The 25,409-nt window shown below is 43.5% G+C and overlaps 1 protein-coding gene across 1 annotated transcript; it reads right to left on the reverse strand.

Annotated features, from left to right (window-relative positions):
• Nucleotides 1-1,248: 1,248 nt before the first annotated feature.
• On the reverse strand, nt 1,249-24,836 carry sptlc2b (serine palmitoyltransferase, long chain base subunit 2b; the record flags this gene model as incomplete). The annotated part of the gene is made up of 12 exons (XM_079572527.1): nt 1,249-1,919; nt 4,135-4,264; nt 4,335-4,470; nt 10,635-10,761; nt 11,177-11,396; nt 12,520-12,625; nt 13,861-13,954; nt 15,778-15,902; nt 17,159-17,307; nt 19,117-19,271; nt 19,358-19,552; nt 24,678-24,836. 12 exons carry the CDS (start codon nt 24,834-24,836, stop codon nt 1,803-1,805), a joined length of 1,713 nt encoding a protein of 570 aa, XP_079428653.1. The 3' UTR covers nt 1,249-1,802.
• Between the last annotated feature and the right edge of the window lie 573 nt (nt 24,837-25,409).

The following is a 25,409-nucleotide window of genomic DNA, read 5'->3' on the forward strand; positions in this document are numbered from 1 at the left end:
CAAAAAATATGTAGGACAACCAGTGGAATAGACAGAAGAAAAAAAACAGTGGAATGCCATAGTCTTATGGGGAAAATCAGCTACTACGTCATCTGTGCATATGCTGTACAACAGAGGTGGAACGAGGCAAAATCTCTACTCAGGTAAAAAGTACTGTCCACTCAAGGACAACAAAGTAATCATGTAAAAGTATTGCTTAATGTACTGCAAACCAATGGTCATACAAAGGAAAGGTGAATATTTAAGTCACAGATAAACACCATCATTTCCCAGCTAATGAGGTTATTGCAGTAATGTGTTGTTGCATGGCTTAGTGGTTGAACTGGAGCACTTATGCAGATCCCTTTGCACCATCAGCGTCTCCAGTTTCACACCACGCTACGTTCTATAGAATAATAAATACATAAAACAGCCCGAGTAAAAGAGATTTCCCACCTCTGCTTTACAATGCTCGTCAGTAGTTTATGCACTGAGTTAAGACCGGGACACTGAGCTGCCTCCTATAGAACAGCTCAGTGTCTAACGACAGCTTAAGTTAGTAAATATATATATGATAAGACCTCAATAAATAGTGGCCTGTACTTCGGATGCTGCCATCGTCATACGCGCAGGCTTACATTACAGTGTGTCACAAACAATGCACTTAAGTGAGAAAAACACAACCACACGTGTTGCTCATTAAAGAAATGTTAGACGCGAGTGCAGGTGTAAACAGTAAATAAGGCTGATTTCTCTTTTTTTATATAGAAAACTAGCAGTAAAAAATATTAATTAGCTTTGCTCCCAAGGATCCTTTCCCCATTGAGCGGTATATTCTTTAAGAACATCTGCTAAGCATTTTGACTGCAAGGTATAAAATAGATCATTTCCTTTGGTCAGAGAAAGAAGCAAATATCAATGTCTTTCTTTCAAGTAAAAGTGATTAGGAAAAAGCACTGGATAAGTGGAGCTTAACCTGCCGGCTCATCTCCAAACCTGCTCTGGTTCTTAAAGGCGACAGTCTATTCATTTTTCTACCAAACCATATGAAAAAACTCTTTAAAGCAGACATATTATGCATAACGGAGGCTTTAAGACATTGGAGCACCACAGAATTGGTAATCCAAACATCACTGCTGGGCTGGTCAGACTTTCAAACGACCTGGAGCTCCCTCTGCAGGAAGCAGTGACACAGTGAAAGCACGTGTTCAGTTTCTGCTAATGCTAGGAAATCCACGGCGCTGTTATGAACCCTCTTTTTTTAGTTTAAACGCTTCAACAGTAGAAGAACTTTTTAAAGACGGTAAAAGAAAAAATCATGGGACTTTCACTTCTAACAACCAGAGCAGGTTTTGCGGCGGGCGGGACGGATTGTGGAGCTCCCTACAGACCTGTGCTCGTTGCTTCTTTTGAGGTTTGGGGTGCTGCTGTCCCCGGGTAGAATGACCAACAGCAATAAATAATATTTACATATGTGTGCACCAAAACATCTCCAATGATTTGGCTTTTGACTAGTTAAAATTTCATACACTATGAAGCCAATGCAATAATATGTTCTTATCTAAATCTAGAAAATGATTATTGTTATTGCACGTTTTTAAGACATACACTTGATGTGCACACGGGGACGTTGGAGCGATGCAGGTGTCGACAGCCAGAGCAAGCCATAAACAGAACACGCTACAGGACCATCTCTTTGTTTTCTATTCGAGGCTACTTGTGGGTAAGGGCTGCTCTACAGTCTGCAGGTCGAGGCGGGAGGAGGCGCAGTGACTGGAACGGCTCGGGTGGACGGACGGGGGGGGGTTGGACGTAACAGTGGCTCAGTCCTGGAGCAGGCTCTCGTCAGACGGCCAGCCCAGAGAAGAGGAGAGAGAGTGCCCACGCCGGGAGTATTTCAGCTGCAGGAGGTCGCCCACTTCACTGATAGCTGCCAGTGCCTGCGAGGAACAGAGAGTGGCTTTAGTCAAGACAGTGTAAAACAACAACAACAACAACAGAATGACATTTGGGATTGAGAAGGTCCTAGTTACACAGATTTTGCTGGTTGTTATTCTGGCTGTTTCAAATTGCAGTATTTTATGGGTTGTAATAAATATATTTCGGTTGTAGTTTGTCATTTCAGGGTTAACCACTGCTGTAGAAATGTAGGGATGCACCAATCTGATACTGGTATCGGATATAGGCGCCGATACTGGAAAAAATATGATCGGATATCGGCTACAAATACCCGATACTGAACCGAAGAGAATTCAATCACTGAGTTTTAACCTCAAAGAATGTATTTTGGATTGATTGTCACGCAAAATGCCGCGGTTAGCATCAGTATGCTAAAGCTAGTGGGAGCACGCTAATGCTAACAAAAACTAATAAGGACAGAAACAATGGCACATCAGTACATTAGTATTTTGTACATCAGCCCTGAAAAGTGGAAGTCTTTTCAGTGCAGCTCCTTTTTGTCCTTTTAAAGGAACAAGCTTCGTAGACTGAGCAGCCGTGTACGTTTCACAGATGACTCTTTACAATGAATGGGGCTGAATGGAACACGATCTGTTGTATATCATATCTATGGTCAGAAACTGTGATAGAAAAATACCTAAAGTAGCCGACAATAAAAGAGTCAATTCAAGTTTTCGCTCAGAGAAAGACCCTTTTCTTGGTATCGATAAATATTGGATATCGGCAGATACTCAAACCCCAGTATCGGTATCGGTAGCAAAAAAGCTGGATCGGTCTCGAGTCGATCGAGTCTCTAGTAGAATGTTTGATCCCTCTTTTCCTGTAGATATAACATTGTCCACTGTATACTGCATATTCCTAGCATTGTCTCAGTCATTGAAATCACTTTGTTACATTTGATTTGCAAACTAACCCAAAGCTCCTCGGCGAGAGGTGAAACGTCTTGATTGTGTATTGACTTGTTTGGTTCACTGTCCTCGTCATTATGTCATTGTATTTTTTATGTGGCAACCTGTGTGTCCAAGACAAATTTCCTTCGGGACAAATAAAAAGAAATCTTGAAATCTTGACAACAACCAAAAACCTCGCCCGGCCCCTGACCGCTGCAAAACCCCTACAGCAACTTTTTATAACTTACAATTTAAATTTATTTGGTGCAATTGTGGTGTCAGCAAAACAACAGAATTTCGTTTGGCACTTTACATCTGTCCATCTGATAGAAATGCAGAGGTTGCTTTGATATAATAAATGGTCGTCCTCGATTGAGCACAGACAGATCGTGGACAGTTCCAAGCATTTAGCAAGAACTGGCTGGTCCATGAAGAACTTTCTGATACCACAGGATCAGGTTCAAATAGTGGTGAGCGCATCAAAACTATCAAAGACAAAACTAAAACTTTGAACTTGTTTGTGGGAAATAAGTAGATCGAGCAGGTTAACTGAGAAGCCAATAGCTGTGTGAAAGTGTAATAAATGTGGTGATGAGCGTAAAACTGGCCTGAATCAGCGGGTTTTACCGCACCACGAGGCTATAATAAAGACACTGAAGCAAAGGTGAACAGAAGGCTCCCACATTAACCACAACTGAACACTAACTCCTCCATTCCTTCCACCAGAGACCGTATCAGGGCCGCAACACCGAGGGGCACCTGGAAACAATTTACCTTTCCCCCTTTTTTCAGATTCTCTCAAAAATATTCGAGCTAGGCTTTTCCAAGGACGGGAAAAAAAATCTGTACAAAGGCGCGCTGATGCCCTTTAAATGGGCTATTACAAACTGTGTTGACACGCTCCTCAGGAAGATGAATGAAGAGACTTTGGAGAGACGCAGCAAGTCAAATAAAAGTCCAAGTCTGAGCCGTGCCGTAATTCTTACAGACAGCATGGCCTTAGAAGATCCTTGGTAATAGGGGACATATTGGGAGCTATTATCTCTCACACTTTCAATCAAAGAGAAGACACATATTACAAGAGTGGGCCAATAAATCAGTAAAACAAAACAAAATCTTTACCCTGGCACACGGAATATTTGAAATTATATGTTACAAGTATTCTCAAAATAATCACGTGTAACTACATACTGTGTAATAAGGGTTGTGGGTGGCAATCAGAGAAAGGAACTGTGTCAGGGAGGCGAGAGTGTCCAAGGGCTTGTCATCATGGAAACAGGCGACTCCTTATGAACTGAAGACTCACCTTGTCGAGCATGTCCCTGGTGTGAGCGGCTGAAATGCAGAAGCGCGCTCTGGACTCGATGATGGGTGTGGCGGGGAACCCCACCACCACTGTGCCGATGTTTCTCTTCAGCATCTCCCGCCCAAAGGCCCTGGAAAACCAAAACTATACATTAAAAAAAAATCTGATATTTGTCAAGTTAATTTGGCACAAGAACATACCCAATTTTGGCCGGCATATAGAGCATTAGGGGGACGACAGGCGAGTCGTTGTTGCCGTAGATGATGAAGCCCATCTCGCGGAGTCTTTGGCGAAAGTAGGTGGTGTTTTCTGATAGCTGCCTCAGACGGTCTGCACCTAAGAGACGGGATTAAAAGAAGGTTATTGCTACGCATTTGACAGGAAAGTGTCAGCAAGTGAAAGACTAGCTTTCCTGCTGTTTGATTAACTGGACAAAGATCACATGCGGGTGGTCAGTGAGTGGATACAGATCATTAGCCAAGGCAAAACTTTAGCTACGGCAGTTAAAGTGCCATTTAGGACTCCTCCGCTGTGGGTGGCCTTGCATCATTGTTTTAGTGGATTTTACACTTAAAGGGACTATACAGAGTTTAAAAATGTTAAAACAATGTATTTTCCTCCCCCTGTTCCAGACATGTCCTGTGTAGAATGAGCTCAGACCTGTTCACCACAACGGCCTCTAAAATCCTGACCTGTCACTCACAAAGGTGTTGATTCGGGTCTGAAGTGCCGTCATGCAGGAGCTTAAAGAGGGGGTATTATGCTTTTTTCAGCCACATAGCACCAGTCTATATCACACTACAATGATGACGAAACCTTCTGTTGGTCTGTCAATGCAGTAAATTAGAATAACTGCCTTATATAAAATTGCTCTTTCAAAATGGCGTTAGCAAATGACTTGAAATAGGCCTCTGTCTCTTTAAGAACCTCTGACCCTTTCCGACACGCCCCCTCCACACGCTGTCTGTGGCATCACAACAACACTGCGCTCGTCGTCTCAACAGTATTGAAACTACGATCGGTGCATTTTAATTTTTATTGTTGGAAAGGAGCTACTGTTTATCACTTTGTGAACAATGGCCACACAGGATATTATTTGGAGACGAACCTTCCACACCGGACGCTTGGAAGAGGCTCTTGCCTGAAAAAAAACTGCTGTTTGGAGGCTATCTCTTTGCATCTGCCCTGCCCTATGGATCTCTAACTATACCCCCATGGACGACACCAGGATCTGCAGGAGCCCATACCATTCAAAAGACGGACATTATCTGTGCAAGTGGACAATGGTTTTTCGAGGTTACCCCGTTAGCTTGTTATAATCGACTACAGCTCATTGTTGATGAAAAGTCTGCAATAAACCACAAATGTGTAAAGCCAGGCTCATTGTGTGATCATCGTAAAGGCTGCTTCGAGTAGTTGCTGCTTTATTGACATTATTTGTGCATAATATGCTGCCTGTTTTCAATGAATGTTGTGAAGGTGAAGGTTGTTAGCTTGGCACGGCTAATAGTGCCTTAGCTCCGGGAGAAAACCACTTGGCTACGACTCACTGTAGATGAAATGTGAGCAATAAACTACAAAATCAACAAGCCCAGCTCAGTGTGTGATCATCATAAAGGCTGCTTCAAGCAGTTGCCTGTTTTAGTGACGTTTTCAATGCATAATATGCTGCTTGTATTCAGTGAATTTTCCCGTTAGCTTATCGCGGCTAGCTTGTTAGCTCCGGGAGAAAACCACTCGGCTACGACCCATTGTAGATGAAATGTGAGCAATAAACGTCCAAATCAACAAGCCAGGCTCCGTGTGTGATCATTGTTAAACGGTTCTTTATGTGTGTGGTGGTTTCATTGACTTTATGTGTGCATATCTCTCGTTTTCACGTGATGACTCGAGGTTTAGCTTAGCATTAGCTTTCTCCGGAGGCTCTGTGCATCATCAAGGCCCAGCGCAGAACCAGCCGCTGAAATAAGCGTTCTTGTCACCGGTTTTAATCCTGGGTGTTTCGGTAACAGAAACACTGATGTGTGTCTTTGTAAAGTCTGCTGTGGCTCCGTTTCACAACACATGAAGCTAAACCTCCATGATGACTCTGTTTACATCTTAGGGCTGGACACTGCGGGGAGGGGGTTCTGCTGAGGAGCAGTGGTTGGTTACGCGGCTGGTGACGAAAGGTCGGAGGCGTATCCTGGAGGTCGAGGGCGTTTCCTGAAGGAATCAGGCGTTTTATCCCTAAAATGGCCGCCATCAGAGTTTTTACAGATTACTCGAAAATACGTGAATGTGCCAAGGCAACACTTCAGGCATGGTTTTAATGAGGGAATGACTTAATAACATGATGTAAAGCTTGAAAAAGTCGATTTTGCATAATACCCCCCCTTTAATATAGAAGCTGCAGTTACACGTATGACCTGAGATGGCAGTAGTGAGGATAAAATGGCCAACTTGCATCTAGTCCCTTTAAGACTACAAGAGTTATCAAGGCAGGTGCAATGCAGTGCATGTTTTCAAGTAGTTTGAAGTGCGTTCCTTCTTCTAATACTAGTCTATCAAAAACAGTTATAGTCCACATAGGTACTACTATAGTCTATAGTAGTACCTATGTGGACTAAAACTGGACTATAGAAGGCAGGGTTAGGCAACGTCAGGCCCGCGGGCCAAAACCGGCACTCCAGCACAGCACCTGTAGCCCGCTAAGAGGATTTTGAGAAATAGTACAACACAAATGAGATATCAAATTAAGTATCGTATTTTCCGGAATTTAAGTATATATATATATATATAAATAAATATACAAATATATAAATATATAAATATATATATATATATATATATATATATATATATTGACAAGCCTCTCCCGGCAGAATGTGGTCCAAGCACCATTCGCTAACTCGTTCCTCTCGCTGTGGCCATCTAGCCTTTAGGCCGCGATTCGTTTGTTTTGTTTTCTTCATTGAGGTAAGGGCAACCTCTTTTCAGGCATTTGCATTCAGTCTTTGATACTACAGTTGGGAGGTTCAACCCTTGGTGTTTTCACGTTTAAGAAAATCAGCCCCCCCTAAGCAAACTTGCCTACCTCTGATATATCATAGAAATATGAAAATATAATTAAAAAAACAGTCTCCTTGAGGTCTCATTTCGTATGAACCCTGATTATAAAGTAGTTTATGCCTCTACAAACATGTTCCAAAATGCATGGAATTCATGTATTTGTTTATAGCAGTTTATACTTAAGTCTTCTCTCAAAGCTTAATGTTCTTGGACGTGATTGCAATGTACACTGTGAGCTGAATCTGGATTTATTGAAAGCAGCACTTTTTTCTCTCCAAAGTAATACAAAAATGGTTCAGTCCTAGATCAAAGATTTCAGAGGAAAAAGTTGAACAAGCCTCAAGCGAAGTGTGAGTAAATCCTGTGACGGACATCTGCTGAATAGAATGGTATTTCCATTACGGCTGGAAAACTGCCTCTTCTGCCTCAATATGGCCAGGAATAGAAGGAATGACAATATAAAACTCTTCTATGGACCCATCCAGACGCTTTTATAACCACCCCGACTGACAGCTCCCGCCTTTGAAGTCGATTCTTCAGGTTCGTCTTCGAAGGTCAAAGGGCCAAACTAAACAGGCATCAATCGTCACGTGTCGGTGGGATTCGCGTCACACTCAAACCACGGGGAGAGATAGCATCTAAACAAAAGCAAATGACCATATGGCTCTAAAGGCAGCGGCAACGAGACGCATCTGCTGTACGAGGGACAAAACAGAACTCAGGAAAAGAGTCTAAAAAGATCTACTTTTGTCAAAATCAGCCAAACTCTGAAAACAACAACACAAACCAGTTTTCATATGGATTTATCATGTTTAGACTTGCCGACACTGGACTTTGTAGACTTTGTTTACACTTCCTCAAATGCATGTGATACTGTCAGCCTTCTTTAGAATGTTTCTGCTAATCTAACAATACAGAATAAAACTGTGCCGCCCAAACTCAAGGTGCCGAAAACCCATTACAACAAGCTTTTATCACAGTAGGGAAGAGGCAGGAAGTTCTGGAGTAAACTTTACACATTTACTTTACAAGGTTCCTTTTGGTTCATGTGAAGCTTGTTTGTTGTATGTGTTGCTTTGTTACTTTTAGAGAAAGCTGGAGGCTGAAGTAACTCATGATGCCGTTAACAATTTCAGGCTTTTGAGAGGGATTGTGGACAGGGACCATTTTGGGTCAACTTATCTACACAGGGTTTCTGCAAGTGTCAGCAAGTCAAATTGTTTACTTTTTAATGCAATTTTAGAGCCTAAATTGGCATATTTCATTTGGTAAGAAGATGAACCATATTGGACACAACGGGAAACTTTTGAGCTAAAGATTGTGTAAAATTTCAGTCAGAACTGCAGCGGAATTATTTTCAGAGCAGAGTTTTGGTGTTTTTTGATGGATGCCCGCAGTAAAAAATAATTGAACAATGTCAATGAGTAAGATCTGCCTTAAATTAAAAAGAGATGGTTTGAATCTGGCATAATGCTTTTTAATGCCCTGCGAAAACCCCGTTAAAGGTAGGAGCGCAATTTCAATCTTTAAAAAAATGTATCGAAATCACAATTTGAATTGGAACATCACAAAGTTGGCAATTATTTAGGTGTAACAAGTAAAACGAGACTCAATATAATAAATAGATTATGTACAAGATCTTTATGGTTGTTTAAGTGGAAAAATTGGAATCTGTCGAATTTCTTTGCAGCCTTTTGAGCCCTAACCCTTAGTCCTGAATCTGAAGGCACAGGGAAAGGGCAGGAGTTGGAGTAAGGGGTTAAAAAGAGACGTTGACATTAGCCACAAGCATTACACCACGAAAAAGTTCAATCTCTTTGCTTTAACGGTGAAGACAATGGCTGAAAAGAAGAGTGAGTAATGTCTCCTCGAAAAAGCCAGTGGCCGTTTTGACGTCGAGCGGTTCCGGGAAAACGCAGGCAAATCAACTGTCACTTTGTCTCTGCCTCAGCATTCTGCATCTTCAAAGGATTCCAACAATGACAGGCCTGCAACCCATCAAGCTCCCATTGTTTCTATGGGGAACATGAGGTAGGGGTCACTCCGCCTGTCGGGCCTCCACTGAAGCTGATGACATCGTAGAAAGTAAAAAGGCACACGGTCGCCCTTTGAAACCAGCCTGGATGTTTATTTCTGTACCGGAACGCGAGAGGAGAGGTTAATCTGATCTCACATCTGTGTTTTAAAGGCTTCCATCAAGCGCCATAACGACGTCAGGAGGTGCGGCTCTTTCGGAATAAGCAAAGTGAACGGGAGGCATGACTTGGCTTTTGTTTTGTGCTTTTAAAGGGAATATATCTGGCAAGAAAGTAGGGCTGTGCAATTAATATAATCTTGATCTTAACTACGGCCAATCTCAATTATCCTCATGTGGCGTTTTCATCGACAGGTTTACTGCCAGTAACGGCGCCTGGTTTGGAGTTTTGAGGAATCAAGTGGAAGCTTTTAAGTGTCAAGTGCTGGAAGCATTATTTTGAACACTAAAAAGCACAAGCACAAAAGCTATGTATTTTATTTGGAAAAATAGACACTGGCTCTCCATTCACCACAGTAGCAGTAGTTTCCAACAGTTTCACCAAAGGGTTTTTTAGATTTTTAGTTGTTTGATCTTAAAGATATTATACTGTGTTCATAAATCGTTACTCCATAGTAAATTAAATATATAAAAATAATGAAAAACCAAAATGTGAAGGGCTTATCAGCAGAAGTCAAGTATTTATAATATATTATATATTCATGATTAATTAGTTTTTATAAGTTACTGAATTATTTGACCTTTAATTTTGAAAAGATTCAAAAATATGAACTATGTGCTATATCAGTTCTTTGATATAACAGTGATGTATTGGTGGAGAAAATATTGCGATATGACCAAAGTTTCTGTCAGATGAAATCGATAGAAGAGGAAAGTGAAGGCCGGTGATGTTGTACCATTATGGAAAGACAATCACCATGATTTCTATCAAATTAAACGTGACACACAGTTGTGGTGTAACTTTGGATCTGCTCCGATTCAAGTTGAACATTTGACCGTTGCCATTTGCACGACAGCCAAAAAGGTCATTAACTCGCATTATCAGTGCAGGAATTCCTGGTTTTACGTGGAACAGCACAATCTTTATGTACAAACTGGTTAATAATTCCAAGTACTGCCTTGATATTGCTTTTATCACTACAGCAGTAATGGCTAAAGACAACAAACACAGAGTCAAGAGGCGGAGAAAGTTGAGGCACGGTTCAATGAGATTAGAGACGGAGCTGGATGTGATTCTGAAGCACAGGGGCATACTGCCATCTGGTGGCAATGCTCTGACTTACAGATGGGACAGATGCAGTAGAAATGGCACATAACTAAAGTTTTTCTCTCATGAAAAATACTGTGTGAGTGAAGTTAACATTTGCTCATGACACTTGCTGATGTCATGAAGGCAAACTCTGGCATTACAGACCTAGTTTTGTCCCATCCTCCCCCATGATGATCTTCATGGAGGTGATGATCTGCTGGACCACAGGAGGGGACATGGAGGTCGCGTACAGTGCACTGTGAGAATGTTTCCTCAAGTAGTCAATCAGGTCCTACAGGAAACATCAAGTTATCATGTTAATATGTTATAGATATGTAAAAAGCGAAGGATGGATTATGACGTGCAAATTAGTCGTTTCATGGTAGGATTAAAGACAAACAGCATCAACCACAGCCCAATTTTCTGCTAGAGGAGACACTCATTACTGTCATGCAAATATCAGTTGCAAATCAGATTGTAAAATGTGACAAAGAGATTTCAATGGGCTGCTGTAAAAGATGTTTTGGTACCAACAGTATTTACTTTAGGATTTCGGTCGGTGAACTCTTTTTGGTTCTGTTTACACTTGTGTCTATAACTAAATCATGCAACCAGGTACAATAGCATTAAACATCCAAGAGTCAGTCAGTTAAAGCACTAACTTATTAAATAAAAATGTTGCTTTATTACAACATGGCATTACAAACCTTTTTGCCGCCGATGTATCCTCCAGCCGCCCCAAAGCTTTTAGTGAACGTGCCCATCATGATGTCCACGTCTTTGGGATCCAACCCGAAGTAGTCCACCACCCCTCGGCCGCTGGGTCCCAGGGCGCCGATGCTGTGGGCCTCGTCCAGGTACAGGTAGGCCTTGTAACGCTTCTTCAGGGCAATGACCTCGGGCAGGCGAACAATGGAGCCCTCCATACTGCAAGAAAACAGCAACAAAACACACCGTCAGTAGAGGGAAGAGGGTGAGTGAATCACATGGCTGCCATGTTACACCAAAGATACTGCGCACACAGCCCGATGTGCACAGAACAAAGCAAGGACGTTTGTTCTATACTTAATCTATAAGAAAAAGTGATTTTCTGTGTAAGCACAGTCTATTTTGGCAGATAAATCAACAGCTTCACGGGTCTCGGTGGAAAGGAAACTCTATTAAGAACGCATTAGAAAGGTGCATTGATTGTGTCTGACACTGAAACTGAGGAACATATTGACTGGTTGCTTTGCCAAAGGAAGACGCAGAGAGAGAGGTATTGGGAAAATAATTACCTTTTATGCTACATTTTATGTCTCGTTAGCGCAACACTTAAGTTTGAGTTAAAATAAGTTATGAAGTAGAAGACAAAGTCATCAGATAAAGCGAAAGCAGCAGTAGCAAAAAGGGGCAACCACAACTAAAATGGGTTTTAACATAATCATTTAAAAAGCCACAAAAAGCAACAAAAGAGCAACAAAAAATATTGAGAAAAGAGCAAAAAAAGCACAAAAAAGGCAAAAATGCAACAAAACAACAAAAGTGATAAAAAAGCGACGTCTACAAGGCAACAACGTGAGGATAAAGTTGACATCACTTTTGTTTTGTCTTGGCTTTTAATGAGGCGCTACACTGGCCTATAGACTGTGAGCTTTTACATTTGGGTAAAGCAAACAGGAGAAAATGTGCTTGGTTCAGGTGAGGGTTAAGAGGTTAAAATGTATCTATTTGTTGCCCTTCCTTTCACAATCGGCCACACTTCTATTACTGTGTAAATGCAGCGGGTAATGGCCTTCAGGTGTCTTGCTCAGGGACACAACAACAAAATGTTTCCCTATATCCTGACTGGTAATGTTACAATGACTGTGGTCCTGCAATAAAGAAAAGTGTCAAAAGTTCATTAAGTTCATAAAGCAAGCCTCGAGGAGCGAGTTCTTGCTAAATCAATACTTCCACACCAGACCAGCCAGACGCCATAATGTGCTCAATGACTAACAGCTTTACTTAACGGCAGAGCTGGAAATATAGATTCAATAGCCTAATGAAGACACAGATGACGGGGGTGCACCTGTAAATGCCCTCCACCACGATGAGGATTTTCTTCCAGGGGCGATGCGTTCTCGGCTGCCCGTGAACGATGGCATCTCTCAGCAGCTTTTCCAGGCTTTGCATATCTGCCAAACACGAGACAAAACAAGGTATTGGGTTACAGTCCAGAAATAAAGTCAAAGGAAAGGGCTGTAGCGCTTGGAAAAGTCATCTGAGGACCTTCAAGCGCGATGAGAGTTCAATGTTAGGTAAAGAATGAGCAATGGGTTCAAGACTGAGCTGCACAATGTATCACCAAATGACTGTCATGGAATATAAGGTAATGCAATAAATCCATAAACAAAAGACAATAATGCTGACAATTCTGGTTGAAATTTAATTAAGCTGAGTGTTGAAATGATTAATCAAATATCGAAAATCTATATGTTATGGAATATCCCAGCTTTTCTCATACCGTGCAGTCCTAGTTAAAGAGAATACAAACCTCTACTTTATCTCGTAGCAGTCTGATATAAAAAAATAAAAAATAAAATAAGCTTCTTTGTCGCTGGTTAACATATATAAAAGGGTTCATTTATCAAGAGAGCTGCTAAACAAATTAACTATGCTCTTTTGGGGGCGGACAGTAATAGGGCCATAAAGAATATGCAAATGACTGTGCTGCGGCTTCACTTTTGCACAAGCTACTCGTTTCTCGTTTTGTACGCAGGCAAACGTTTGGTAAATGAGCCCGACAACATTTGAGCTGCAAGAACGGAAAAGAAACTTAAAACTTTTTTTGGGGGGAAAGCCATTAGTAACTACAGCCATTGCTAAAGCTCTGTTTTTGAACGTCATAAAGTTTTCGACATGTGGTGAATTTCACTCATGGCCATGAATTATACTAGCATTTTCTGCTTGGTCTCTTGTAACTTGTTTTGAAGGTTAGTTCTTCCTGATCTCAATTTGAATTGCAATGGGAGCGTCTGTTATTAAACCAACAAGCCACTCCCTCCACTGTCTGTTCGAAAACAGGTTAGCCAAACGAGACATTTGGTGTAAGGCGAGACAGAGGACCACATCAGTCCTGGGAGCTTAAGCAAAGGTGGAGGAATAAGATTAAAGCCAATTACAGGGTCATGGTGTTGAAATATCCATCTGATCTTTATGTTTCTCCAAAGCCTGTCTGTCTATGGTAACTGGAGTGGACCTGTAATGATTACATATCTTAAACTCTACAACGAATGCCAACTTTAACTTACTACTTTACAGATGTACTATAAAAGCAAGGAAGGTGTCTGCATAGAGATTGGATCCGAACCAACCAACAAAACCAACAAAACAAACAAACAAACCTTGAAGTAAAAACAGATTTACTCACTGTTGTGTTTGAAGACTCGGATTGTGGAGCCAGACAGACGCGCGCCCAGGACCAGAGACGCATGGTTCAGCTCATCACTCAAGATGAGGCAGCCCTGGACAATTAAGAAAACAAGACATTAAGAAAAACTCTGAAGGCAAGGCAAGTTCATTTGTAGAGCACAATTCATACGCAAGGCAATAAAGGCATAAAATCACAAGAAAACAGATAAAATCAATTAAAACATCAACATAAAATGACAAGAGTGCAGATAAAATACTTCCAGTCATATCCATGGGCAAAAAGAACTGTTTTCAGCCTGGATTTGAACATAGTCAGAGTTGAGGCCCGTCTCACATCCTCGTGTTCCAGATTTTAGCTGCATGAAACTGAAACGCAGCCTCACCGTTACGCTGAACACAACGGGAAACTACAATGATCTATATATGTCATACTCCAAGTGTTTAGGGGAAGCATGTGACTTGCACAGTGGTGGTTTACAGTGAGTGCTGTCATGTGTTGAGCAAAGACCCTTTGCCCCAGATTTTGATTGCTTAATTCTGGGACATTTATAGTAAGGTCACTGGTTCGAGCCCATCCACTTCCCACTCCAGTATCTGTGCGGACAGAAAGTGTGTTGCCATTTTTCCACTCCTACTATAGGTACTGTATATAGGTAGGTATATATTAGTCTTTCTCAAGCAGGCTGTGGTATTTAGTATGATTCAAAATGGGACACAAAGAGCAATGTATACAATGCCTGAAATCATTAACCCTTTTGAAATGTGTCCCAAAGTCAACATCCTCATAGCCTCACTAGTGTTACACCATTTCCCCCTCAATAGAAGCTATGCAACACTGCACTGCATTGTTCCATGACATAGTAGTCGCTCACCACAAAGCAACAGGTGCCTTTAACAATTGATGAACCCCTGAGGACCAGCCATGATCTGATCTCCGTTTGCTCCTTCTTGCACAAGCTCAAAAATGACACTTTGACTTTGACTGGGTATGCGGAGGTAGAAAATGAATAAACATCAAATCAACAACCACGTTTTAATTTCCTTTTAGCTAAATAATCACAGAATAGCAAACTGCTTAGTGACGTCATGCGAGTAACGGATCGCTGACTTTGTATCTCGCTATGGCAATTCTTTACAAGTTTGTTGCCAGGCCAGTGAGGCCACTTCACTGAGTAACATATGAGAAAATCCTCCCCTATGACAAGCATTTCAGATGAGTAAGAAGAGCTCAGAATCCAGTAAATCATGGCACAGGCGCAGCTTATTATAAACCAATGGGGATTTTAAGAAACAATCTACTGCAGCAAGTATCCACATTGATTTGCATTCATTATAGGATTCTGTTGAAAAAGGCGGAGGAGCTTGAATCTAAAGAGGCTGAGGGAAGAACAACAATTGTTTTGGCGATTACTGTACAACTATGAAGGAAGCTGTCTACTAACTACAAATAGTTTATTCCAATAAGTTACATTAATAAAATGTCATACTGATCTTAAGAGTATTGCAAAGAAATACTGCAGGGATGCTAAACTTTAGCTACAAATCACCAATAATATCTGTACATAACCAAAGATGCATGTAGATATAAAGAAATGATCCATATGTTTTCATTTAAAAGTATAACACAAGCCTTGCAGCAATTTCATGAAGTTGAGCAGAAACACACAACAATAAAGCAGGCAAACACTTCATAAAGAATAAAGTGGATCTGGACCTTCAGTGCAGTGAGCTCTGCTGAGAGTTATGTGATAAACCATCATCATTTGACCAACACAACATTGAAAGTACGTGTGACGACTTGATCGAGCCAAGAGACTGATTATTTCAACATGAGCTCGGGCCGAGATCCAAGTGATGCAATGTTAATAAACAAAGTGTGTGGGAAATTTGCTCGACAGAGGCGAAACTCGCTCACCTTTCCTGTCAGGGCAGGAATGTTCATGGAATTTGTAGCGAAGCCCATGCCAAAAGCCATGGCTGACTCCACGCCCAGGAACCGAGCCACCAGCCGCTCCATCTCCTCGTGAATGTTCAGGTTTCCTAAAACAACAAGATTTAGGTATTTGTCTAAAAGTCCTTGGTTAAAGCTGATATATATATAACACATATAACGCATGATTAAGTAAAAACATTCAGTGGTGTGTCTAAGCATTGACAATTTTAAGTTTTTAAATGTTAAAGCAGTACTAAGTAACTCATGCCCTAGAGGCCGTAAGCACCACTGCAGGTGTCGTAGCATGTGGCGTTTTTTACTTATTGTCTGTGAGAATAAACTTTACACTGACAGAAAAGACACAGGGACCGAGGGATATTGTAGATCCAGTTACACAATGGAGATCTTTTTTCACACTCTAACTTGGCTGAAAATCCTGTTTAAGTGGCGCTAGCCCGCAGTTAGCTTTGTTTTAGCCTGTTAGCTTCTTCTTCGTGATTCCATTAGTGTGTATTGGTGACACCGACCCGGTGACAACGAAGTTGCAATTGTGGTGCCAGAGACACCAGCGTGATATGAAAGACCCCCCAATCATCCCATTAACACTTGTATTACCCCCAGAGGGACTACGGAAAGGATTTACTAAGGTAAACAAGTACTAGTACTTAGTACTGCTTTAAATAAAGTATATGTAAAATAAATCACAGTAAGGAGTGAGAGAAATGGCTGGACAGGATTTCGAACTGGCCTCAAGCGCCCCCTTCAGGCAGAAGTGTAAATAACTTAGTAAAACATGCTTTCACTAATGGAATGTTAGCAAATCCATGGCGCCATGATGAACACACTTTGACCACAGAAGACCTGCTCTTCGCCCCCGTTCCCCCTGAGCTGTACAGTCTGTTTAAAGCAAGCTGGCCAAAAGTCCTTCAGCATTTTTGTGTTCGCTTTTACATATTTCCAATAAGAAATGACTAAAGCCAGCTTCTTCATCTGACAGCTCACACCTCACTGTTCTTCGTTAAATCCACGGTCACTCGCTCACCAACAGGAGTGTGTGGAAGAAATTAAATGTGTTTCTGTTTGAACACACAGAGCAGAAAGTAACATCACCATCTCTTCACAAGGGCATACACAGAGTTTTATCACCCAGACTATTTTTGAGGTTTTTTCCCGTCCCTTTGAGACACTTGAACTTGTTGCCAAAGCTTTGAAAAGAAAAAAAAAAAGCAGCAAGCGCTTTTATTCATGGAGTGTATTGGATTTCTCTTGAAGTGCTGCGGCTTTAAATACACCTTATCTTTTTTTTTCCCACTGAAGGACCCCTCTTCTCCTTTGGCTCTAGCTCTCTACTCTGTGACCTTACCCATCTCGCATCTGGTGCTGCTCACTCCGACGCCGTATTTGTGCGTGGCCTGTAGAGAGGCCTCAGCGCAGGCTCCATTGTTCTCGGCAAAGCCCAGATAGTTGTAGGAGCCCATGTTGATGACGTCCTTCACCACTTTACCCGTGTGTCTGGAAAAGGGGCGGATTATTATAATATATTCTGGCTAATCTACTCCTCTCTGAAAATGCTCATCTGTGTTATCGTTCCCCAACACAGTCTGAAGTTGCGTTACCCGGTCGGCATGCCAACACGACTCATTTCCCCGCTGTGTAAATGACATAGCAGTGCACATTGTAAACATATCCAGAAGCTCAAACATTTAAAAAAAGTTTGTAAGCCAACATATTAGCACATTATACTCGTAATCACACAGTCATAATGTTTTATTGTTTAAAGAGGACACTACTACACTACTGCCTTCAAATGTTTTCCTCCTTTAGAAAAAAATGTATGGTGATAGTTAACTGCACATCTAAAAGCCTCTTGACTGGAGCTTACAGCCTCATTTGAAAGCTAAGACCTACAAAACTGATCTAAACTTTTTTGTTGAATCATTTTTTTCATGTTTTTTCGTTGCTTTTTCACCGTTTTTTAAATGCGTTTTCATCACTTCTTTGTCACTTTTTGTTACATTTTTGTATTTTTTTGGCCTTGTTTTTGACATTTTTTGTTGCTTTTGTTTTTACGCTTATTTGTTGCGTTTTCATCATTTTCTTTGTGATGCTTTTGTCATTGCTTTTGTGTCACTTTTGTGTTGCTTTTTCATCAGTTTTTAGTCGCTTTTTTATTGTATTATTGTTGCTTTTCATCTCTATTTTGACCCTATATTTAAGAAGCTTTTAGATTTTAGTAAAATCCAAACCGGAGAGTGCAAAGAAACACATTAAAAAAAGAATAATAAAACAAAAGCACAACAAACCTAATCGTATGCTGAACATATTGGTTTCCCTATCCGCACATTGGCGGAGTGAGCCAGTGTTGTGTACTATGAAAATAAGTGGACTGGCTTTTGCGGCAGGAAAAATATTCCCCAGGTGTGATGCAAATGGAGTTTGTCTAACAAAGCTCAGCACAAGAAAAACAAAGCCAGTGGGCTGCTCAAATAGCTGAGTGTAAAGAACACGTGGTTTACACTCCATCAACGAGTCCAGTAAATATATATAGCGCTGAGGTAAACACTCCTGAGTACTTGGATCACAACTTCAAAAGACTTAAAAGGCCGAACTTCCATTTCATTGTAATCGTGTCGCTTCTATTGGGTGCGAACAGTTCTCTTTACTTTAAAGCACTATTTAGCAATACCGTTTTGGTGCATAATATGTCATTAAAGGAGGTGGTTTAGTATAATCTGTTAGCCTCCACCCAAGCTCTGTCAACACCTCCCACACATGATTGTTCAGGTGAATTGCAGTTGCATACAGCTTTACGAGAGGTGAGGCAAAGCTGGGCGCACCTCCATAGAGATAAACTGCACAAATTTAGATTTTCATTATTAGCCATTGATAAATATGTGCTATATTTAGATGCGGACACACCCTTGAGGTTCGCTTTTTGGTTGGTGTGTTTACAATATAGGCCTCCCCTTTAATTATCAAGTAAGAAAATAATAATGCTCATATATCTTTTTTTGAGCAAAACCTGATTTTTCTTTTCATTTGTTGATGCTGGAACTGATGAATAACTTTCTATAGCACCACCTCAGGACACAACATTTGGTTTTCCTTCACTTGTATGATACTAAAAATGCTCTAATGTTTTCTGAATCCATGTGACTGAAACTGCTTTCTTCATCAGCTCTGACTCATCCTCTTTATCACAAACACAAGGTCAATGACTTTACGACTGGAGCGATGGCCTCATGAGACCACACCTCACCGTGGAAACCCTCCATGTAACAGAATGTAAACAGGAGGTGGGCCGCAAATGCACACACTCACTGGAAGGTCCAGTTGTAGTCGGGGGACGCTCGCTGCACCAGGTCCATCTTGGCCCCTGGGACGCTGCAGATGGGACGGTTCCAGTTGTCTCTGATCCTCATGTACAGGTTACGGGTGTAGAAGTTCTCAAAGTCCTGATACAGGGGGACAAAATCCTGCCAGGACAAGGATGAGGTTTACAGTTTATCTAATGTTAGAAGACAGAAGTACAGCCTCTATGTAAGCCTGTGCAGATACACACCTTCTGCTCGCCTCTCTCCTTGGCCACGTGGCACTTCTCGATGTTCCAGTGGCGCAGGAAGTCGCGGAGGTAGCCGAAGACGGTGAGGATGCCGTAGCCCATGTAGGTGAGCACGGCGACCAGCAGAGGCGTCTCCTCAAAGGACTCCACGTAGGGCCGTTTGTACAGGCTGGAGTTGTATGGCACATTCTGGTTCTGCAAAACAATTGTCAAAAGAATACGTAAGATTAAGGAAGCACAATATATCGCAAAAATATTGTATCACGATATTAAGTGATGCAATATCCGTATCACAAGAAGCTGCAATATATATCGCAACATCACTAAAGTCGTCATCTGACTGAGAACGCATCCAGTTTTAGTTAAAATGTCCTTAAATTTTAGTCTTTGACACAGTTTGCTGTAAAACTAGTTGTGATTTGTGTTTAATTAGAAATATCGCAATAATATAAGTATCGCATATCGCAAGTCAATATCGTGCAGCCCTACTATAGGTCAGAACTTCAAATCTGTCGTCGTAAACTTTAATGTTGATAAGTTGCGACACAGAGGGTGGAGGAAGCAAAACTGTGCTGTTTTTTCTTTTGTTGTTCGGTGTTGCAAGCAAAAGTGTGAGGTAAAAGGCAAGTCATAACACAAGTATTATCAGGTCATCTTATCAAGTCCTCAGAGAATCATTTTCTAGCTGCATCTCCGAAGATTTATTCACATGCAAAGTGAAGTCCTAAAGCACCCAGTTCCACTCAATTCTCCAGCCCAATTTATAAGAAATGGGGTTAATTACTCTAAAATAGAACAATCTGCAGGCCGTAGGGTATTTCTCCCAATCAACAATATCAATGTGATTATTTTTAGTATGTTTGAACTGGAACATTTCTCAACCTTTGGAATCTATGTCATATTTCTGTAGGTCTGAACTACATGTTCTATGCTACACAAGGATCCGCACGTGTTTGCATATTCTAATGTGTGTCTGTGTACGTTTGCTACAGGTGCTCCGGTTTCCCGCGTTGACTGAAAACATACATACAATAGGTCAATCCTCCAGCTTGCACACAACTCCTGACCAAGAACCTGGCCCCCCGTGGCATTAATGTAACAACTACCAGTAAAAATATATACAGCTCAATTCAAAATCGTTCATAATCAAGAATAGATTTTACACCAAAAGGAATCACCCCCAGGGACAATATGAACATAAGAATAGCCATCAATGCAAGTTCTCCTCCAGTGACGTTTATGAATACAAGTATTGATTGAGGATTACGGTCCGGCTTCCAAGAAAATCCATCACAAGCTCACGAATGGTCTAATGCACATCGACAAATAGAAGCCTGCTAAAATAAAACACAGTATTCTTGGGGGGTGAACCATTGATCTGAATCCGATACAAGGCCTGGTCACTTATTAAAGACTCCCAGCCCTGGAGCTTAGCAACCATGTGAGCGGTCATGCCTCTTCAAGAAATGCCTCGGAGCTAAGGAACGGGAACGCAAATCAACTTACGGAGAATTTAGATACTTTACAGGAAATTCAAGGTCCCTGCCCAGAGTCTGTTGCCACTGCCACACTGTTATGTCAATATGATGTGACTTTATACACTTGCACTTCTCTCCTTTAAGTGTTTGAGAAGTCTAGAGGGTCTAAAGCAGTTTGACTTGGGATTCTTCAGATGGTACATTGCAATGCATGACTTCACAAGAAACAACAAAACACTATAGGCCGCCCAGTGTTGCACCGCCTCCCTGGCTATGGTTTTGTGCAAACTGAGCACGGTAAAGCACATGGAACATGTTTTATATCTGTCTTGGTAAACTTGCCCCTTTCATTGAAGAAGGAGGCCCTTTGAACACTTGTGAAAGATGCATTCACGCTCTACTGACCACAGCAGCGGCTAAAAACAACTTCCCTGACGTCAGTTCGATCCTTTTTACCTGCTCACAAACCACTCGCAGCAGCCGCAACAACAACACAAAAGAGCCGGGCTGTTGCTACGCAGTTCTGGCCCTGGAGGTCACGGACTGCTATTCACCTGCCCACCCCTGCTCTTAGAGATGATGCCACAGCTCATACATTCCTTTGTGTCGTTTCTTTATGCTTTCCAGAACTCATTTTGTGAGCAATGACACTGCTAAGATATGTAAAGTGTTCAAAGAATTGTAATAGATAACGTAAGCGTCGGCATACTTTCATTCTGAAGAGCGGATCAAGATCACATTTAAACTTCAAATGATTAGTCCAAATCCAAGTCCATTTTGATGCATTTTATGTACAGATAATTCATATAATCTGGGACTGAAAAATAATATGCACCTGTGTTAATGAAGAGGGATATTTCTCAAAGGCACACATGCACTGGCACACATGCACTGGCACACATGCACTGGCACACATGCACTGTCCCGGATCCACACAAAATAAACAGAAGAGGAAGCAACAACATATTTCATTCAAGATTAGACTTCCAGAACTCGGATCTGACTGACAGCTCATGCAGAAGCCTGTGTAACAGTGTATGTAGTGTGAACAATAGGCTGTTACTCACAGGTGGGCAAAGCTCATTTAACTGAAGATCATTCTCTTTATGTTGCCTTCCCCGTCACTCCTTCCACTACTACTATTACTGCTATTACTGCACACAGGGCACGGTTTGGTGATTCTTCTCACACACTAGAGGAGGCCACACCCATAACGGCCTGGAGACATTCCTCTCCTGCTTGACAGTGTCATGTAGGAGCGGCCCTCCTCTCCTTACCTCCCCTCACCCTCCTCCCCTCACCCTCCTCCTCTCCTTACCTCCCCTCACCCTCCTCCTCTCCTTACCTCCCCTCACCCTCCTCTCCTCTCCTCTCCTCTCCTTACCTCCCCTCTCCCTCCTCTCCCTCACCCTCCTCTCCTCTCCTCTCCTTACCTCCCCTCACCCTCCTCTCCTCTCCCTCCTCTCCTCCCCTCTCCTTACCTCCCCTCACCCTCCTCTCCTCTCCTCTCCTCTCCTCCCCTCACCCTCCTCTCCTCTCCTCTCCTCACCCTCCTCTCCTCTCCTCACCCTCCTCTCCTCCCCTAACCCTCCTCTCCCCTCCTCCCCTCTCCCTCCTCTCCTCCCCTCTCCTTACCTCCCCTCACCCTCCTCTCCTCTCCTCCCCTCTCCCTCCTCTCCTCTCCTCCCCTAACCCTCCTCTCCTCTCCTCCCCTCTCCCTCCTCTCCTCTCCTCCCCTAACCCTCCTCTCCTCTCCTCTCCTCTCCCTCCTCTCCTCCCCTCTCCTTACCTCCCCTCACCCTCCTCTCCTCTCCTCACCCTCCTCTCCTCTCCTCACCCTCCTCTCCTCCCCTCTCCTTACCTCCCCTAACCCTCCTCTCCTCTCCTCCCCTCTCCCTCCTCTCCTCTCCTCTCCCTCCTCTCCTCCGCTAACCCTCCTCTCCTCTCCTCTCCTCCCCTAACCCTCCTCTCCTCTCCTCTCCTCTCCTCCGCTAACCCTCCTCTCCTCTCCTCTCCTCTCCTCCCCTAACCCTCCTCTCCTCTCCTCTCCTCTCCTCACCCTCCTCTCCTCTCCTCTCCCTCCTCTCCCTCCTCTCCTCACCTCCTCTCCCTCACCCTCCTCTCCTCCCCTCACCCTCCTCTCCTCTCCTCACCCTCCTCTCCTCCGCTCCCCTCACCCTCCTCTCCTCCCCTAACCCTCCTCTCCTCTCCTCCCCTCTCCCTCTCCCTCCTCTCCTCCCCTCTCCTTACCTCCCCTCACCCTCCTCTCCTCTCCTCTCCTCTCCTCCCCTAACCCTCCTCTCCTCCCCTCACCCTCCTCTCCTCTCCTCTCCTCCCCTCACCCTCCTCTCCTCTCCTCCCCTCACCCTCCTCTCCTCTCCTTACCTCTCCTCTCCCTCACCCTCCTCTCCTCTCCTCTCCTCACCCTCCTCCCCTCACCCTCCTCCCCTCACCCTCCTCTCCTCTCCTCTCCTCCCCTCACCCTCCTCTCCTCTCCTCCCCTCACCCTCCTCTCCTCTCCTTACCTCTCCTCTCCCTCACCCTCCTCTCCTCTCCTCTCCTCACCCTCCTCCCCTCACCCTCCTCCCCTCACCCTCCTCTCCTCTCCTCTCCTCCCCTCACCCTCCTCTCCTCTCCTCCCCTCACCCTCCTCTCCTCTCCTTACCTCTCCTCTCCCTCACCCTCCTCTCCTCTCCTCCCCTCACCCTCCTCTCCTCTCCCTCACCCTCCTCCCCTCACCCTCCTCCCCTCACCCTCCTCTCCTCCGCTCACCCTCCTCTCCTCTCCCTCACCCTCCTCTCCTCTCCCTCACCCTCCTCTCCTCTCCCTCACCCTCCTCTCCTCTCCTCACCCTCCTCCCCTCACCCTCCTCTCCTCCGCTCACCCTCCTCTCCTCTCCTCTCACCCTCCTCTCCTCTCCTCTCCTCTCACCCTCACCCTCCTCTCCTCCCCTCACCCTCCTCTCCTCTCCTCTCCTCTCACCCTCACCCTCCTCTCCCCCCCTCACCCTCCTCTCCTCCGCTCACCTCCAGGGAGACAGAGCCTCCTGTGAACACTGACCCTGGCAGTCCTCGCACTGTGGTCAAACGGGGACCGGTCTGACAACTCGAGCGATGGGCGTAGGAATAACACGGTGTTAGATTACGAAGGGGAAAAAGGTGATCACAACAAGCAGCAGCTTTAACATGGGGACAAAAGCTATTCTGTTGTTTATTTACGGACCATTTGAATTGCTTTCACAACTAAAGTGCTGTAAAGGCATATCTTCAGATGTTTATCTTTGTATTGTTGTGCTCAGCTTGAGCGGATAATGCCTGTGTTAAATACACTGTTACACAAACAATGGCAGTTTATGAAGACAGAGTTAAAGGGAAAAGTTTGTCACTGCCTGTGCTTTAACAACACAAACTGTCAATCCAGGGAAAAACAAGTCAACTTTGAAGGAAAATCTTAAAAATAACTTGTGTTTTTGTGAGTATTTTTGCCTGATGTGTTATATGCCCTCTAAGTCACGTGATTAGAGTAGTATATTTGAATTACAGGTGCGACTCACACCACAATGTCACTATTGACACAGTAATACGTGGCTAACAAGGCCATTTGGAGATGTTTGAATAGAAAGTTTGCTTTAATCCAATTAAACTCACTGAACTCATGTCCATGTTGAGGAAGAGACAGATCAGACACACACATGAGCCTCAGAGGATGGAAACAGCACCAGCACAGCTCAAAGGTTAGCGTTAGCTAAACAAAGGCACAGAACATGTCATAAAGGAGGTGTTGTGTTGTGCTGTGTTGTGTTGTGTGGTGTTTGGGGGTCTGTGTGACGGACGGGCCTGTACCTTCTCCCCGGGGCGACGATACTTCCTCGGAGGTTGTTGGAAGAGGCAGAAGCCATGTTTGGTTTTCCCACTGGAGCTCCGGCGGCAGCAGGGCTCTCCTTTCCCGCTGGAGCTCCGGCGGCCCCCGGGCAGTGACTTGTTCGACGAGCCTTCCGTCATGTCCGAGAGAGCCGTTAGTAAAGCTGAGCGTGGAGTCATGTATGAGGAGAGGAGGAGGACAACTCACGACGCCCACTCCAGCAGGGACCGCACCGGCATACCGGAAGTACACGCCCAGCTCCAGCCTGATTGGTCGACGACCATGCGCGTGCAGCCTGGAGACGCCGCAGATTTACGACACCGCAGATTTACGACTCAGCAGTGATGCTGCAGCACATGTGGCAGAACTCTGATCATCAGCCGCTCCTCACATGATTCACCCTGAACTGTCAAATAAACACTGGCCAAGTATGTAAATACATCTCACATCATTTACCCTCTTAAAGGGACAGGCCCCTGTTTTTACACACTGTGATCTGTTCTTACCTTTAGACGAGTTGATGCGTACCTGTCTGGTCTGTGTGCCTGTGGAAGAGCAGTTGCTTCTAACTTCACCCCGTTTGGAGCCATAGGAATATACTGGGAGAGGCCAAATGCGAACAACATGACTGAGCGCACACACAGAGACCAGACAGGTACGTATCAACTCGTCTAAGCTCAGGTAAGAACAGATCTCAGGATGTTAAAACTATT

The sequence above is a fragment of the Gobius niger genome, assembly GCF_951799975.1.
Source record: "Gobius niger genome assembly, chromosome: 15".
Taxonomy (NCBI): domain Eukaryota; kingdom Metazoa; phylum Chordata; class Actinopteri; order Gobiiformes; family Gobiidae; genus Gobius; species Gobius niger.